Source organism: Chlamydotis macqueenii, chromosome 8, assembly GCF_036417535.1.
Source record: "Chlamydotis macqueenii isolate bChlMac1 chromosome 8, bChlMac1.mat, whole genome shotgun sequence".
In the NCBI taxonomy this organism is placed as follows: Eukaryota; Metazoa; Chordata; class Aves; order Otidiformes; family Otididae; genus Chlamydotis; species Chlamydotis macqueenii.
This window is the reverse complement of record NC_141563.1, coordinates 26,667,819-26,686,050: the sequence shown is the minus strand read 5'-3', so window position 1 is coordinate 26,686,050 and position 18,232 is coordinate 26,667,819. Positions and strand designations below refer to the sequence as shown.

At 54.0% G+C, this 18,232-nt stretch overlaps 1 protein-coding gene across 8 annotated transcripts in view; it reads right to left on the bottom strand.

Moving 5' to 3' along the window:
• Positions 1-18,232, bottom strand: part of PTPRF (protein tyrosine phosphatase receptor type F) — a 386,594-nt gene that overhangs the window by 11,118 nt on the left and 357,244 nt on the right. For all 8 annotated transcript variants that reach the window (XM_086752931.1, XM_086752935.1, XM_086752933.1 and 5 more), the window contains 3 exons: positions 15,524-15,621; positions 7,530-7,653; positions 5,649-5,824 (listed from right to left, as the gene is read on the bottom strand). In XM_086752931.1, the coding sequence (XP_086609057.1) occupies positions 5,649-5,824; positions 7,530-7,653; positions 15,524-15,621 (398 nt within the window). The remainder of the gene's footprint in view (positions 1-5,648; positions 5,825-7,529; positions 7,654-15,523; positions 15,622-18,232) is intronic.

Below are 18,232 nucleotides of genomic sequence, written 5' to 3'. Positions count from 1 at the left end.
TCGCCAGCAGACAGGCAGCACATCCTGGGCTCCTTTCCACAAGATTCACATTCAAAGAGGGGAATTTCTTTTTTTTAATTTATTTATTTTTTTTCTGGAGCCACTGGTGGGAAGCAGCAAAGGGGGCTAGGCCACCAGACACAGGAGCAAGAGTAACACAAGGTATGAAGACAATGTGCAGCAATTGCTAAGTGACTTGTGCCTGCCCTACTCCCTCTACCTCCTGTTTGGGAAGATGCGGGTCTTTGGGGCTGCGCCTGTGGCATCCCCCTACCTGAGCTATGCCTGGATGGAGAGGTCAGCAGCTGTGGGTTGGTGGGAGGAGAGCTGGTGAAGCAGGGCAGTGGAAATGGTGCTTTCTCTGGGGAAGGCTTTGCTCGAAGGCTCAAGGGAGACACAGCCTGTATCTCCACCAACTCCCTGCTATTCCAGCCCAAGGTCCTCAACCCACATCACTGAACATAGTTCTAGGCTCATTATGGTGAAGTACACAACAGGCACTCCTTTCCCCCTAGAGCATCCCTAGTCCCCGCAATACCCCTGCCACCATGGGCCCCAGACAGCACACCACCCTAGTGAAAGATGGGACACAGCCCATGCCAGGGCTCCAGCCTGGAAGCCATGTCCACATGGCTGATCCTGCCACCCTTTCTGCACTGCCGCAGGCTGGAGTGCATTGGATCCCTGGAAATCCACATCTCCCAGATGTTTCAAAAACTGCTCCGCAGCAAGGCACAGATGCCAGCTCTGACACAGACAGACACAACTTGTTCTCCCTCTGCGAGAAGACACAGACCATAGCCAAATCATCCCTTCAGCCCCTTCCTGCAGGCAGCACTGTCCCATCACAAAAACACCGCTGCTCCCTAGAGATCCCCTGCCCTGCAGTATCCTTTATCTCCCACTCCCAACTCCGCAACCACAGCACTTTGAGCTACCAGTCACGGCTCCTGCTGCAGCCCCTTTGGCAGAGAGCCCTAACGCATCTCCAGGGCCCCAGCCCTCTGCCCCCTTCATCTCCCTGTGCATCCTGCCTGCTCACCTGCTGATGTCCTCCTCCTCCTCCTATTCACAGTTCAGCATTTGTAAACTACTCCTCCAATTTTTTTCACTCCAGTCCCCAGCTCCCTATTCAATTTGGCACCCTAAGCATCCCTATTTCTTCTGGCACCTGGCTCCCCCGCCCCCCCGAGCCAGGGTGTCTGGCTGACAGGAGGGAGGACTTCTTTCCCACCCATGTGCACTGCATCGAAAACGTTGTCCCGCCCTAGGAGAGAGGAGTGAATGGAGGATCATCTGTGCTTGTCAAGGAATAGTAAACTTAATTATTAGCCGAGCGTGTTTACAGGGGAATGTGTGGGAAGGGAAACAACAGGCTTAATTAGAAATCAATGAAGTTCTGCCTTTTAATTGAAGGCACTTTAAGCAGGGTGGGGCTTGTGAGAGCTGAGCCCTCATCCTGTACTCTGGCTGCTGGCTGGAGTGCGGCAACCTTGGGTCAGAGGGATGCATCTCCCTGCTTTTTGGGGGTTCTTCTCTCAGGAAGCCCTGCCCTGGCAGAGGTGCCTGGAGCAAGGCTGCCTGATGGGGATCTCCATGCCTGTGCCCCTTGTCCAGGGTCCCCTGCCCTTCAGGCTGCTGTGCTGCCTTGGATCTGTGCTCCTACTGTGGCAGGCCCCGCACAAATCTCAGAAGATTTCACTTCCTTGCCTGGCACAGAGCAGCCCGTTATTTTACGCTGACTAGCCGCAGAGTGAACAACTTGGAGGTCACAAACCTTGTTTCACAGCAAAACCGATCCTATCCTCATAAGCGGGTGGCAGCTGCATCTCTGGCCACCCGAGTTTGTCTCGCCTGGCTTGGGGATGACGTGACCCCTCTCTGAAGGGGGCAAGGGCAGAATGGCATCCTGCAAACGCTGGGGACAGCCACTTGCCGTGCTGCCCTCGGTGGGGTGTGCAGGGGATCTTGCAGTGGAGGAGCACAGCGTGTCCCCATGCCTGGGCCCGCACCTTGGTGAGAGCAGTCCCCGTCCCGCCACCCACATGCTACATGGCCATGTGTGCCCAAGCACAAAACAAACTTCAGAGGAGTTCCCTGTGCAGGATAATAGCAGCGCCTGGACTGGTAATTGAAAATTATTTATTCATGACCAGATAAGAGTCAGTCACATTTCCTGCCAAATTTACCCATAATGTTTATGCCCCATTTTCAAGCTCTGTAAATTTTATGCTGAAGCTGATGCACTGTAGCACTAAAGCAGATAAGAGATGTTTTCTTCTGTCAGTGCGGGCTTCTCATTAACTTAAGGAGCACAGTAATGTCCTGAACAACCATTTATTGCAGCTTTGCTGAGTGGCTCCTGCCCTCCCCTTTGATGCCCTGTGCCCAAGAGCAGCCAGGCACCTCTCCTCAGCTCAAGAGCTCTGCTCGGCTCCCAGCCCCGCTTGCAAGCTCCAGATGGCATCGCTGCCACTGAGAGGGCTGGACTGGGATGTGGCTGCCAGGCCCCTCTTCTCCAGAACCCTTGAGCACCAACCTCTCTGCACCTCCGCCTGGGGACACGAAGTGCCAGGGAGATCATGCCCCTGGGATGGCTGCTTGGTGCTCTGGGCTGGGACAGAACAAGCCACAGCGCTGGGAGACCTTGCTCTCTAGGCTCTTGGGGATAGCCCAGGATAGGAGAAATCCTGCCTTAATATCTCTCGCGTGCAACACACCCCAGCTGGGACATGCCACGCTCGCAGCTTTGGGAAAGCTAATCTACAATGTGTTTCTGAACTGCTACCAAATGATTCCGAAACTGATTGTAAAGCTTTGAAGGCAGCTAAATTGCATAATCCAGCCATTTCTATCCTTTATGTGCCTCTCGCTTTGTGAAAACATGAAAAAGGGAAGATGATTTGGACCATCAAGCCAGCTGAAATTGCAGACCATAAAAGCTGATGCTCTTTAAAGATTTTTTTTTTCCCCCTGCAGCTCAGGAGCCCTTTAAAGCAGTGTCACCCCTACAAGGCTGCGAAGCCGCTGCTGGTCCCGGTCCGCTTATCTACACACAGCACTGCCGAGGGGGGCTCGGGGAGCTCACTTGGGAAGGTGGCAGAGCCTGCTGTGCACTGGGCATCTCGCCATGAGGCCCTGCTGTCCATCCCGGGCTCCTCAGCTGGAGAGACAGTCCTGTGCCTGTGCCAAAGCCCCCGGGCAAGGGGACTTTCAAGCAAAGCCACCTGTAGGTCACTCGTGGGCAATGCTGTGACACCATGTGACTTCCTGGGGCAGTGCTGTTCCACAGCAGTGCAAACATCAGCAGGCAGCAACGCTGCAGGGACCCAAGGGGTTGCACCAGATGAGGTTTGAAGAGTCTGAAGTGGAGTAAACTGTAAAACAGTGTCTCATGCTGAAAGCTGGCAGCAATGGGCAGTGACTGGGATCTTCCTTGGTCCCCAAAAGCTGTGTTCCTGAGCGAGCCCTAGCCATCACCAAAGGGGCATGAGGAGAAGCAGAGTAGGAAGGTGGCTGAAGGCTGTCCTGCCTTGGAAGATGCTGGAGAAGCCAACAAAAAACCCTGAGAAAATAATCTCCTGCAAGTCCACATCCCAGCTCCCCACCAGGGCTCTCCTTCGAGCAGGTGCCCTGAGGCAACTACAGGGTCCAGCAAACTCATTCAGGGAAGCCTGGAGAACTCAGCAGTGGCCGGGCTTCCCCACTGCCTCCCCTGGCAAACTGCCTCTCCTGCAGTGCCTGAGAAAACTGCCCATTTCTCATTAGTGCTGGGGTTGTGCCAAAGAGCCAGCAAGGCATGGGCAGGTGGTGTTGGGGAGAGAATGCTGAGGTCTGGGTCCAGTCGGGTCAGCCTAGAGCCCCCGGGCAGTGCGCCTGGTCAGGCAGGTTGCCTGTTGCTTCTGTGAGGGCTCTGGTCATCCCCTGCCCATGACAGGGATTCACAGTGCCCATCCTGTCACCAAAAGCCTGACCACACACACCGTGTTTGGGACAGAAACCAACACTGCAGGAGGTAATTGCAGGATGACAAGACAGGAGTGTGCTGGGGGGAGATAACGCATGGCTCAGCAGCACAGGCACCTCAGGCAAAGACAAGTGCCTTTGGGGTCAAAGGAAACCCGTTATCTTTGAGAAACACGCACCTTGGAGTGCCTTCCTCTAACTAAGCAGTGCAGAAGTTAAGTGAGTCAGGACTCTGGGCATGGATTTACTTGGCAACCTAGAAGGGCTTTTCCTCGTACTTCAAATATATGCTCCATCACTGAAATGTGAAGGCACAAAAAAGTCCCCATATAACCAATCCCCAGCTGCAGAGAGCAGCTGATCAGCAGCTTCTGATCTTGCTTAGCCCATGTGCCAAGCCTGGAGCCGAAGGATGGGTCAGGTTAATATACCTCCCTGTTTGGGATGGGGTGGGTGACAGTGGCTATCAGACAGAGCAGGCAGGGCTGCACAGTGGGAAGCACAGTGCAAAGGTGGGGCTGATCTCTAGAGGCAGCTCATCTCCAAGGAACACTACTTTTCCCTGCAGGCGGTAAGGGCATTTGCGGAGCCAGGGAAGCCCATGAACAAAGCCTATTTTTGTATGCGCAGGAAAAGCAGATCTGTTTTGCCACAGCGATCAGTTGTTCCAGCTGCCTCCTCCCAGCTAGCGTAGGCTCAGACACCCCTGCCAGCATTTTGGTGCTAAAGCTTTGAAACGGAGGGAGAGCATGCGGGCAAAAGTTTTAGCTAAACTCAAACCTGACAGTTTCTGCTTCTCAAGAATGAGCTTATTGGGCTAAAAATAACTAGTGCTTCACAGCTTGAGTGCACAGCCCCTTCTCCTGCTGTTGGCATGGCAACACTAAAATATTCTGCAAGTACAAAAGCTTACCGCTAAAATTTTACTTTTAGGAACAAATTGAATCACAAGAGGCAGAAGCTGCTTCCTGCTTGGGCAGATTTTGCCCAAAGGGTGCATCTGGGCACCGGAGCACTTCGGTCACAGCTTATGAACCCCTGCTTCAGGGGCTGAGTAAGAACCTCTGTCATGAGACACCACAAGCATCATCCGCAGCAAAGGCTCCCTCTCCTTCCTCTCCACCTCGTGCCTTCCCCATGGTTTGCAGGCAGCTTTGCATTTATTACATCAGAATATCTAATCTTGGCAGTATGAGCTGATCGTTTATACATGTTGTCATTGGACAAGGCACAAATTAGCCTTGTTATTGCAATGAGACCCTGTCAGCCATTCCTCTGCATTGCCAGAGATGCCAGGGCCCTGTCAGGCTACAGAACGCTGCTGATACCACCTATCCACTGCAGCTTCTCAGCTTCGGGGATGCAGCCCCCCTGAAAGGGACTGTCAACACTGCCCATCTCAGAGCCTTCCTTTCTCCCTTTGGTGTGAGTGATGTGGCAGGGAAAGGATGGGTGTGAATGCAGACACACAGGCAAGACAGGGGTTAATGAGCAGCACCGTGACAGCAGGTTTTGCACCACAGGGATATGCTCACAAGGCACTTGTTGCTGGGGTGCCTGCAGCAGTGAGGTATACCACTGGACCTGCCTCTCCCTGGATGCCCTTATGCTGTGAAGTGTTCTCCTCCCTCTCTCCTGTCCCCACCACCAGCTCCAGAAAAGAGAAGCAGCACACACTGTACCCTGGACTTCTCCTCCAGCCTGGTCATCATGACTATAGTTGCCGTTCTCTGTTCCCACACCATTCTCCAGAAGTCGCTGAGGGTTTCTGGCAGAGGTCCCTGGGTGGCGATGTAGGCATTCTGCTTCCGATACCCATCAATGTAATTTGCATTGATATAATCACTGCCTGGGACCCCTGTAGAGAAAGAGGGCAAAACGTTACTCCAGGGGCAGCCCACGACCCTGTGCCTATTGCTCTGCTGGGCCCTGCAGGCGAGGGAAGAGGCTGACATGTTCACAAGGCTCTTGACAAGTCTCCTTCACAGGGTGATACCAGAGTCTCTCCCAGGGATCCTGCAAAGGACAGGGATGGTGCCTGAACAAAGAACCACCCTTTGCAACTCCCACATTAATGTAATAAGCAGGCAGCACCAAAGCAGAGAGACAGTTGCCACCCGCACACAAAGGGAAATTCACAGGCAGGAATATTAAGGAGCTCATTTGGCCCCAAGCAACTGATTGAAATAATTGTCTTAAATTCACCAGCTATTTGTTATGGTCCTACGGCACCTTTTAAGAATGAGACTGCTTCATTAGCTTGTCTCTGTTAGCAGTGGATGGCAGGCAGGGATGTCCTCCCATCCCTCCTGCAGGGACCAGTACCCTGGAGGAGACAGAGACCTTCCTCCCGCCACCGCGGAATCCCTCCTCAGTGCGAGATCCTCCTTTGCTGCCTGCTGGCAGAGCGGGCTCCTGTTCCCACTCTGCCCCCACCACTTTAAGGAAAAGACTTTCTTGTGAAGGCCTTTAAAATGCAAAGACACAATTACTAAAATAAATGCGGCAAAGCAGAGGCCTGGGGCTGCGTTTCCAAACCCTGCTCAGCATGGGCTGCCTGGGCTGCAGGGAGGGAAAGCAGCAGGAATCTCCTCGTCTCCCAAGGAGAGCGCATCTGCATTACATTAGAGGAAGGAAATAAAGCTGGGGGTCTCCCCCTCGCCCTTTTGTCCTGGGGAATTTTCTACAGGTCCCAGCAGTCTCAGGCAGAAACAAAGTGCTGGTGGTTCTGGGGGAGCAGCTGGAGTGCAGCGCCCAGCTCCCTTGGCATGGGCGGCGGGGACCTGGCAGGGCGCTTCGGGAATGGTTCCCAGGAAGACACAGACACTGCTGACAGCAACTGAGTCAGGCTGGGAAAGAGGGATTCCCCCATGTGCTCACCCCACGGCTGTCTGACAGGGTTTGCCTGTGATCAGGCACGCCAGGCATGCCAGGCCTCCGCATTGCTGCTGCTGCTGAACAGGCCTGGCTGTGAGGGGCTGTTTGGACCCCCTCCTCCTCCCACAGAGGATGAGTGCGGCATTAGCATTAGAAAAGACTCTGCCAAGCCAAGAAAAAGGCTGCTAGTAACTGCCGGCCACCTGTACACAAAGCCTGGCCCCAGTCTCTTCCCCAAGCAGGGATGCATTGAATTAGCTGCATCTTCCTCATTCCCCACGAGCGGGCTCAGTTCTGGTGTGCAGAGCTGGGCGTTGATTTATCAACTAGTGGGAACGGGCAAGCCTAGGCTTCGGTGCCTGGGCTCCAGCTCCTGTGTGCAACGGGACTGCAAAGCAGGTACTAAAAGCATGAATCAGCCCAGACTCCAGAGATTTGGGGCTGGTTCTTGGAGCCACGGGGGTCAGTGTTATGAATACCAAGGCCTGATGCACCTCCTGTTCAGCACAGGGACGTGTGGAACCTGATGTCCCAGGGAAGGGGCACCCATTATTCTGTGCAGCTCTGGTGTTGGATATGTTTCTTGGTGTTTGCCCCTGCTCAGCTGAGAACTAGGAAAAAGACGGTCCCCTGCTACAGCCAGGTTCAGCCGTTTGCTGGGGTACCCACTCTGGAGTCGCTCTTACCATCGATGGAAGTCAGGATGACACGTGAGTGGTCATAGGCAATCACGTTTGCATAGCGGTTTTTTGGCTTATTCACTTCCAGGTTGGAGTTCTCCCAGGTGAACTGCTGCCCTGGATCAATGGACTGTGGAGAGAAAGAGAGAGAGGAGGTCAGGAGTGGTTATAGCACAGCAGGACGCTGCGGCACACGTGCATTTCAGTCAGGAAATCTGCATCTCCCTGCATACCTCTCCCCAGGCCAGACACAGCTTCTGTGGGTGTCCCCAGCAGCAGTGTCAAGCCAGACCACACCGAAACCCGGTTCCCAGTGGGACCTGCCTCCTGTGACCTGCAGGCAAAGCAGCCCCTCACTCAGGCAGCCTGCTGCAGACGAGCCTTCACCTCCGCTCTCACTGCATGCTCATCCTTTGCTCTGGAGCTACCCATCAGCAGAAATTTGGTCTTGTGCCAGGACTTCACAGAGACCTGACGGCGCAGTTCTTGACCTAGTGGTTTTATTAGCTGTTGAACTGCAGTCTCCTGAAATATAGCAAGCCCTGGGTGTCTTGTGCCCCAGGAGCTTTGGGTATTAGTGTCCTGCAAGATAGCCTATGAGCTTTTGCCAGGGAACAGTCATGAAAATTGATAGGTTACTATCCACTGCTCCAGCTACTTATGCAATGTAAACATCTCTCGTTTGAGTTAATAGAGTGACAAGAAACTACAAACCCGGAGAAAAGACGTGGTTATAAATCTCGGCTAAAAGCCCACATGCTATGCAACTGCCTGAAAAGCACATATCCCGATCCCACCTGTGTCCTGGCCTCACGCACCCAATGCTTCTCCCACGAGCCACGTTCTGGTGCAACTGGTGCATGGCTCCTCCATGGCCAGGCAACCCCTTCCCAAAGCCTGTCCTGTTGTCTTTGTCCATGCACAAAACAAGGGGAAAAAGGACCAACCTCAAAGCACCCCTCTGAGATGGGATGGCTTCTTTGGTTGAGAGACATGTGAGGCACCCAGACAAGACAGGTGCCTCATGCAGGGACTTGCTCTGCACATGAAGCCCTGGGCAGGTTCGGGGCAGGAAGCTACAGCAGAAATCAGTCACCCCATGAACCTCCTCCCCCCAAAATTACCAACAGTCAAAGCCTTCTTGAAATCATGCTCCAGCTCAGGGTCCCCAAAGCTTTGCTGGCCCACAGGCAAAAATATTGAGCTAACAGGCCAGGGGAAGCACCGCACGTTATTCTCTCTGCAGGCATCTGTGTTCATCGCTTGGCAGAGAGCCATGTCAGAAGGTTTCTCAGGCAGTAAAACGCCCACGAGTCTGTCAGCTCTGGATCAGCCGTGAGCAAAAGGCTGAGCCAAGGAGCCCAGCTCCCTGACTGGGCTGACCTGGACAACTCTCACGGTCCCTCTGCTCAGCCCCCTCAACCACAGTCTGTGCGCAAGGGGACATCCGTTGCTGTCCCCTACTCTCCTGTGCTGTTGAGCAGGCACTTCCCAAGCAGCTGGCAGCGGGTGCAGGTACCCAGCTCGGGTACGGAGCACAGGCACTGCCTGCATCGCTCCACCAGCCCTGAGGGCTTTGTGGCAGGTGCAGGGCACGGGCCAGCGCTGTACCAGGTGGCAGTTGGCTGTCCCCACGTGTGGTGGCCCACGCTGCCAGCCCTCCCTGCAGCTGCCGGCTGCCCGCAGCCAGCACTGACGAAAATGCGCAGGAGGATGTGACATCACAGCAATGCTAATAGGTAGGTTGGGAAATGTAGGATGTAAATAGACATTTCCTACAGAAAACCTGTAATTTTCTATTATCAGTGTAATAAGCAGGCAGCAGCAACACTCAGAGGCGCTGCAGCTGGGATAGTGGGAGTAGAGACTGCAAGCACTGCTTCTGGCTGGAAACCCACTGGCCCGGCTGCCACGGCCCCTGCGCACCCTGCCCAGGCACAGAGGTGTCCCAGTGCAGTTCACGGCTCTCTGGGGCACTTCATTTCTTTCAGGCACCTATATTTTGTTTTCAAAATAGGCTGCTCACTGAATCAGATCTTTGGATGCTCTCCTCCCTCAGCTGTGTGGCAGGGATGTCTGCTGCCCACCTAATGGTGGGGCTGAACTGCAGAAGGGCAACAGAAATGATCACAGGTGTGAAAAAGTAAGAGGAATAAAATGTGTAAGGACTTTTCTGTCTGGAGTAAAGTTGAGTGAGAGGGGTTTTGGTACCGGTCTAGTCAATCCGGAGCACAAAGAAGGAGAAGCACAAATGACAAACTAAGGAGGAAAATCCACCAATGCCTATTAGACATAAATAACACTTCTTTTTCAAAAAGGCAGCCTTAGTCTGCACAGGCAGTCCTTGCAGAGAGCTGGGTAGCTGGCGGTGGAGCTGATACTGGCCCTGAAGGTATAAGCAAGCATTTTCTTGCTGCTGTGGATCAACCCAGAAAGCACCAGCTCTGCTCGCACCCCATGAACACCCGCTCAGCGCTGGGCACAGGTGGGTGCTGGCACGAGTCCTCCCTTCGCAGCAGAGGCAGGGAGAGCTCAGTGCAGTTGTCAATGCTCAATCTATGCTGCAAATCACTGCCAAAAGGCTGCAGGGCTGCCCGAGCTGTGGGGTGCAGTGTGCTTTGCACAGCAAGCCTGCGTCCTGCCACAGCGGTGGTAAGGGTTATTTCCTGGGGGAGACAGGGCTGCCAAGAGCCCCCAGAACCGAGGAGGAGCATCAAGGTGTTGCCATTAGGGTTAATTGCTTTGATGTGCAACGAGGATGTGCAGAAATGGTCTAATCAGCAGCAGCCTCTTAAGAGGGCAAACAGGTGAGAAAGTCAGAAGTAATACAGCACCTGAGTGCAAAGAGGCTCTAATTAAATACTCCTGCAAATTAGTGACTCATTTAGAAGTAAAATGATTTAATTTAAACTCTGGTGATGAATTAATGTACACCTGTTCCCCCCTTTAAGGCAAACAAATGAGTAAATAAAGGGGAGGATGATGCGCTGCTTGGAGAGCAGCTGAAGCCCTTACAGAGTGGTGGTTGGCAAGTCTCGTCCCGTACGGCGCTCTGCAGCCCCTGACTACCGCAGCACTGCCTTGTCTCCCCACTGTGCTCCACAACTGCCTGGGCACTGGGAATCTGCTCTTGTTCCTTTCTAGGGCTCATGGGAATCGCTGCTTCATCCCAAAACTTGATCAAAGTAACACTTTCAACTCATTCTTCCTAAAAAGCAGAAGGACTGGGAAATTGGAAGGAAATGAGCCAGGAATAAACTTAAAAGCACCATAACTTTTAGTTTTGCTTTGCTTTAAAGTGACAGGGGAGATGCTGTAAGACAGCAAGTACAAATTAAGAAAAAGCCCAATTAGTAGAACTCCTCCTTCCCAGCATGGAAGTGCAAGGAGCAATCTCTCCAAAGCACCTCAGGGATCCCTGCTGCTGCTGCCATCAACATAAAGACAGAGCCAGACCATTGAAACGGGATTGGAAAAAGGCTCTTTCCTCCAAAGACTCGACAGCATTTTACAAATGCCTTGAAAACATCCCTGGGTGCCAGTTTGTCTCTCAGATATGGTCCACCTTGGGTTTGCTGCTCCCTTTCCTCAGTGCAGCTTCACAATCCATCTGCATGCGGAGTCCCTGCAGTTTTCCTCCGCTGCGGGCAAGCATGGGCAGCCCCCACAGACAGAGCTCGGTGGCAGCTCGGCTGGCCCTGGCTGCGGCAGCAGAGGTGCAGGGGGGCCACGGCCCCATGCTGCTCAGCAGCCCAGGTGGCTGCACAAGGGCATGGGGAGGGGAAGGTGCTTGGGCTGTGAGTGCTTCCTGGCCTCCTGTGAAATCAGCCACATTAGCACAGGCATTGACCACTGTCAATCTGTGCTGTGTCTCAAATGAGGATATAATGTGCCCCTGAATCAATCGCTGGCAGCGCTTCAGCCTTGTTATTCTTATTACCGGAACGTGCCCTGCCAGGCAGCTTCCCGATTAGCCCATTAAACCCACAGCACCCGGCTCCCCGGTGCTACCTGGGCCATGGGTCCAGGACCTCCTGGGCTGCGCGGCCCCAGGGACCCAAGCGCCTCTCCCGCTGCCTAAGCTGCCTTGGTAGGGCTGCAGGCATGGGAGATGCCATGTCCTTGGTGCCTTTAAGAGAAATGCAGATGAACATGGGGTTTGGGCAGGCCAGCGGTGTTTCTCTCCATACAAAACTGTGGGGAAGGGGCTGCAGCCTCCCCACTGCACTGGGAAGCAGGAGCAGTCAAATCTCATGCAAAACCTGAAGATTATCAAGCACTAATGTGATAATGTTAGCTATCTCATCCCCTCCAGCCCGCTCTGCTCCCAGGGGCTGTCCGCTGGAGGGACATGCCGAAGGGACTGGATACGAGGGGCAATGGCCACAGGTTGCAGTTTGGACGTAAGGAAAGAATTTTCCCCTTGGAAGGTTGTGCAGGATCTAGCCCAGAAATGGCAGCAGCCACAAGGGAGCAGGGACCAGCCCTGGTTGGAGTCACTCTGTCCTGTGCTACAAAGGGGACAGCAGCGCTTGGCCTGCTGGATCCCACAGTGAAAGTGCGAGATGCGGTGCATGCGTGCATGGTACCCCCGGCCCAAGGGCAGGATTCTGCCCCAAGCCCACAGGCTGCAGCATGGGCAGGTGGCCCACAGGAGGAGCTCCAACACAGCTGCAGTGCCCTCCACAGCCCGCGGATAAATAATTAAGGGCTCAGCCTCCCTTCTACTTATTTAATTCCATTAATCCCACACTGTAAATTCACTGTAGCTCTCACTGTACACTAAAAATGAAATACGCTCCTGGTGCGGCCAGGCCAGAAGCTGCTGCCAGACCCTGGCACTCTGCTCCCTGCAGCTCTGCTGTGTGTCCGGGAGAGTGCAGTGGCGCCGTGCCATGCCCCACGCCAGAGCAGCCCGTAGCAGAATTGACTGTGCCTCCAGCCGGCTCAGCTCCCAGCACCTGCAGTTCAATCTCTCCTGTCGCACCAGGGTACCAGCAGGTCCAGTTGGGATCACTCCGTGCCCATCATGGGTGAGGGCTAACCCGCGGATCAGGGCTGGCTATCGCTGCAGCCCATGCACAGCTCTCGCCATGCTGGCTACTCAGCCACGCGGGCTGGCAAACTGGTGTGAGCAGTATTATTTTCTCTGACCTGTGGGAATGGAGGCCAGACGGCTCCAAGAAATCTCTGCCACTCTCCCTGCTTCCTTCCCAGGCATGCGGGGAGGTGCTGACAGGTCTTGTTTTGTGTCACCTGTGTCCAGGTTACCCTGCCATCGCTTGCACAACCAAGGCAAGCGCCAGACTGATGGCTCTGGGCAGCTGGCCTCAGTGGTTAAAAGAGCTGTTAAATATCTGTTCTCTGCCTGGGGTGCGACCGCTTCTGGAACATGAGCCATGTATAAACAGCCCTGCACCCCACAGAGATGTTAGGCTGCTAGGCTGCCCTGCAAAAACACTTAAAATGGAACAATTCCAATGCTCAACCAAACAGCAAGTGGTCCTTGGGGGTTCATCTGTGATGCCTTTGTCCCTCTGCTCTCCCTGCTCAGCTGTGCTATGGCCAGTTCAGCAGCACTATTGTGCCATAGGGAAATAGGGTCGGGGCGTCCATCTTTGAAAGTGCTGGGTCACTGCTCAGCTCTGCGCAAGTCTGAAGCTCGCACAGTCCCAGGGCAGGCGCTGGGATTGTATCATCACTTAACGACTGCAGTTGCGGAGGTGTGAGCTGTGGTTCCCTGCCTCTCCCCGTGCCAGGAAGCACAAGCTCCCGCAGGGGCTGCACAGCCTGCTCACCTCCCACCTCTGCTATTCCAGCATCCACTCTGCAGATTCCCTTACCCCAAAGAGAGCTGCTGCCACACCAAACCTGCGCACAGAGACCAGGCTGCTCTCAGCAGCCCCATCGCCACAGCAATCCTGCACAGACAGCTGCTGCTCTCTGCAAACTCAGTCCAGGATTTTTCTCACTGGCATCTCAAATGGGAAATGACTCTGCTGATACCCACACGCCAACAAGAGGCAACCACTTCCGCTTTGGGGGTCTATCCTAATATGAAACACTGTATGAGCCTGTCATGTTCAGTAATTTCTAGCTGATCAGGAGTCAAACACAGCAGAATCCAGGGGAAAAAAAATTACATGCAACAATCATCTACTTAATAGCTGCTTCAGTATGAAAAGTACAACTGATTGGCGCTCTCAACCAGCCATGATATTCTAAAGAAAGAGAAATGAGAAGTGAGAGGCTCATGAAAACAGCTAAAAGAATTTACTTAATGCTCATTTTTTTCTGAAACAGTTCCCACAGCTCAGTATTACACTGCATGCTCCAACCCGCGCAGGCCCAGTGCGAGGACGGGAGCACACAGACACCGGATCCTGCTGAACCCCCACCGCAAGCAGAGGTACAGTCTGCCCATAGCGCAGTGCATGGCCCTGCTTAGCATTTCAGCTGGACTCCTAACAAAAGGCCCAAGGCAGGCAGGTGCAGGTATGACTGCAGACCTTGGCACCACTGGCTGGACATACCTTGGACCACTGCTGATGAGCACACAGGTAACTGCGAGGGAAGCACATTATTTCTCTAAACATCTCCCAAGTTGCAATGTAATGCTGTAGCTGGTGAAAGCTCAGCTTTTGCAAAGGGATGGCAAGTCCCTCCACTTGGCATCCTGAAGCAGAAAGGAGCTCTGTGTCTTCCTCAGACACATGCAAGCACACCCTTTGAACTAGCTGGAATTCGTCCCTTACCTTCTCAGCACAGAGATCTGCTTTCCCTTTCCTGGCATATATAATCCTACCTCGTGGGTAAATGTTCTGATTTCATCTCATAAATCAGTGTAGGTATGCTGCAGGAAGGGGAGGCCACAGGCACAGGCAGATAACAATTCAAACAGAAGTGATAACACATGCAGAGGACACTTCCCAAATTTATTCCCTCTTTAATACTGGTGGGGGGTTTATTTACAAGTCCCCTGCAGCTCAAGAGGGTCCTGCATGTAAGCACAGGAAAACATATATCCCGCCACTGCTGATGTCAGAGCTGCAGAGGAACTTTCCCCGACTTCACAAGTTTTCAACCTGACCATCCAGCCTGTAGAGCGGTGCCAAAGGTGAGGCAGCCCTTGTGCAAGTCAGTCCCTTCCCCTCTCAGCGAGTTCTCCTCAGGGGAGGATGGGAAAGGAGGGGATAGGGCTGGAAAAAGTGCAGTACAGAATGGGGGGGTTCATTGAACACTCAGTGTGTGCCTGCACACGTGAGCAAAGGCAGCTTCGGTGGTGGGTGCGGACAGTACCCATGCAGGGGCTCCACCACAGACACAGAGAAGGGGTGGGTGTGTGATTCAGCAGCACAGGGGAGTTTGCAGCTCAGGATTGCAGGGCATGGGGAGAGAGAACTCCATGCAGGGAGGGGAGCTGGGACTGCTCCAGGGCAGTGGTTCATTGGCGGAGTTCCTGGTGGCAGAGATGCTGAATGGCACAGGCTAATGCCAGCACAGCCCAGTAATGTGCAGGGGGAGAGTAGGTCGGGAAAGCAGGAATGAAAACCTGAAAGCCTGTTTGTCAGCAGCGGAGGATGGCGTAGAAAGCAAAGCTTTGAATGCAGATGGAAGTGGAGGGGCATGGGATGCTGTGGACTGAAGTATCTCAGCCAACCTGCATGGGGGGCAACCATCCTGGAGCACAACAAAGTCAACAGCGACAGCCCAAGCAGATAGACACGAATTGTCATTCACTCCTAAGACAATAACCATGGTGGGAGCATAGTGGGCTGCTGCGTGTTCACCTGCAAGGCCTTTGCGCTGTACAAGCCATGCTTCAACTGCTCAAGGCGCGTTCCCACCGCTCTGGGGCTGGCAGGCTCCCAGGGCTGGCTCAGGGCCCGCGCAGGCGATGCTGGTGCGGGGGAGGCACGGCTCAGCTTTCAAGCCCTCTCCGTTGGGGGTCCTGGCCAGCATCGCTCTACCCCCACCACCTGGCACGCTCTCACGCTCACCTCGTACTCCTGGGAGAACTTCAGCCCGTCGTTGGCTTTTAGCCTGTCAATGTTGTCGGCGAGGTCGGTCACGGGGATGGGAGGGTGGTCACGCATGCCTGTGAGTGAGACAAGGAGGAAAGAGGGAGACAAAAATGGTTATGGCTCTGCACAGACGAGGAAAGTTCTACAACAGCATGTGCAGAGCAAACCCGAAAAGTGGGTGCCAGGCGGACACACACGTGACTATGTGAAGCGCTGGGCGGGATGGATGGGAAGTCGGCGAGATCACATGGCATGCTGCACGCACTCTCAGAGCACATGGTTCAGAGAAACAAAAAGAAAGGTGATGTGCAGAATGTGCATGACCAGGTGAGCATGCTCGGACAGTACAGCCACCAGGCACACAGAGCAGCGGGCAGGGGCTCGGGCAAGCCCCCGGCAGGGACGGGCCGAGGAGATGCTGTCAATGCGCTTCCCAGGCTCCCGCACGGGCTGAAGTTGAACGCACTGATTCACTGGCGTTGTCAACACCAAGGGCTGAGGCTGATCCTCTTGCTTACTCCTAACAATGGCATTAGCCAAAAAGAAACTTGCCCAGACCTGCACCAGAGGAAACCTCTGTGGTGTAGGTGCACAGCTTTTTGGATAGGCCTTGGCCCCTGGGGAGCTGCAGAAAAACAGAAAGGGCCCTGCAGAGGAACTGCTGCTTCCCTGGTCAGAGATTACACAACTTTCTGAAAACTGAGCAGCAGCTCTGCCTACAGCTGCGTAGCTTGGTGCTTTTCAGTGGTGCTCTGGAGGCAGAGCCGGCTCCAGGGCCCAAACTCTAGCTCCACTGGGCTGGCCTGCGTGAGGCACCATGTGCAGTGATGTGCCCTACAGTAGCTTCTGGGAGGCTGCTGCGAGCTGGAATGCAGCTCAAGCCATGGCAGAAGTCCTGCCTGGTCTAAAGTGGGGATTTGCAGAATGGCTCATCCTGGGCACAGACCAAGCCCTGCTCAGGGCAGAGGCCCAGAGGAGGGGATCCCACAGGTCCCGCCCAGCGGATGGGTACTGTAGGGGTGCGCATGTAGGATTAGGAGGAGCCCTACTGGGGTCCTGAGATTCAGGGCTCAACCTGCACAACCTCTTTCACTGAGGCTGAGATGGTGAATTGGCAAGAACACGGCTGTGAAACATCTCATCCAAAGCCTGGCTCATCCAAATCCCAAGGCTCGTGACTCCACTGGCTGCTCTGTGGGTTTCCCAGAAACCCCACGTGGGTAATAATGATTATTAATAGGCTGAAGCTGTTGATTCACACCCAGGGAGACAGGCTGGAGCACGGCCAGGAACTTCTCAATCGCTCAGGAGCCTGAACACCGCCACAGATGGCAGTGATGGGCTGCTGAGGTGATGGAGCAGTCCCCAGGCTGAGTACGCGCACTTTACACAGTGGCAACAAGTCACTAGGTGATAACACAAAAGTGTTACACCGCAGCCACTGCACGGCAGGGCTCCTCACACCTCTGCCAAAAGCATCTGACATCGCTGCATATAGGCAAGAGCCGATCCAACACACACTTGTCCTTCTATCACTTGAGAGTGCAGAGCTATCCATGGACGGCCTGAGAGCACACGCACAGATGGAGGAGGAAAGATCACTCTTTGGCCTTGTGCTGAGGTCCTCCTGCAAACGGTCCTCTGTTTGCCACTTCACCCATCAGGATCCACGCAGTAGCCGAGCAGGCCCATGAAAATGATGCTTTGATTTCTGTACAAGTTGCTCACTGGTGCTCCTGTAGCTCAGGAGCAGCCTTTGCAGTGCAGAGCTGTTATTGATGAGCAACGGAATGAGGAGAACACTGTGGGACCAAGGCAGAAGTGTGAGGCTGGAAGACAAAAGAGGCTGGAACATAACCACAGACAGTATGCTGCTATCCCAGTCTGGTCATGAATGAAGCATGGCAGAGCCATGGACCACAGCAGAGCTGCAGACACTCATCTCTGCTGGGAAATACAAGGTGGTGTCTCCAAACCTCACTTCTGCTGGTCAAAGGAGTGTTGCAGCACCAAACGAGCTGCAAGAGCAGAAGGGGAGAAAGAGGTCGTTGATATCCCATTATGGTCAACCTGGAACAACTGCCACAAACAGAGCAGGGCAAGAGGGGATTTGTACACACTACCAGGACTTCTACATGCTCTTCCAACGACTCTGCCCAGAGGACAGTGATCTCTCCACCAGGCTAGAAGGGCTCAGAGGTCTCAAAATGCTTGCAGGACTGCAGACTGCAAAGTCCTTGGCTCTGCTTCTGAGGGAAGCATCTATCCTGTGTACTGCTCCCATTCCTGCACGCACACACAGATGCGTTGTACATCAATCAGCAGGGAGGACACACTTTTATGGCTGTTTTAGAGTGAACTTGAAGCTCACAAGACAAAGCAGAGATAAAGGAGCAGTTACATCCATAGTCCTGGTACTACTCCATCCAACCTGCCAGAGCAGCAAGTCCCTCTGCTCTGCGCCCAGGACTCTGGTGCCAACACCGCCAAGCAAACCAACTGCGGGGCAGTTTGGAGAAGATCAGCATCCCTTGGCATCCGTTCTGCCTAACCCTACGGCTTGGGTGGCCCAACCTATGGAAGCCACTCTGTCTGAGATAGGAGGGAAGTTTTCAACCACTGGGCTGCAGAGCACCCATCAATTTGTCCATTAGGGGTTTCTTGCTGGCTGCCCCCTCCAGAATG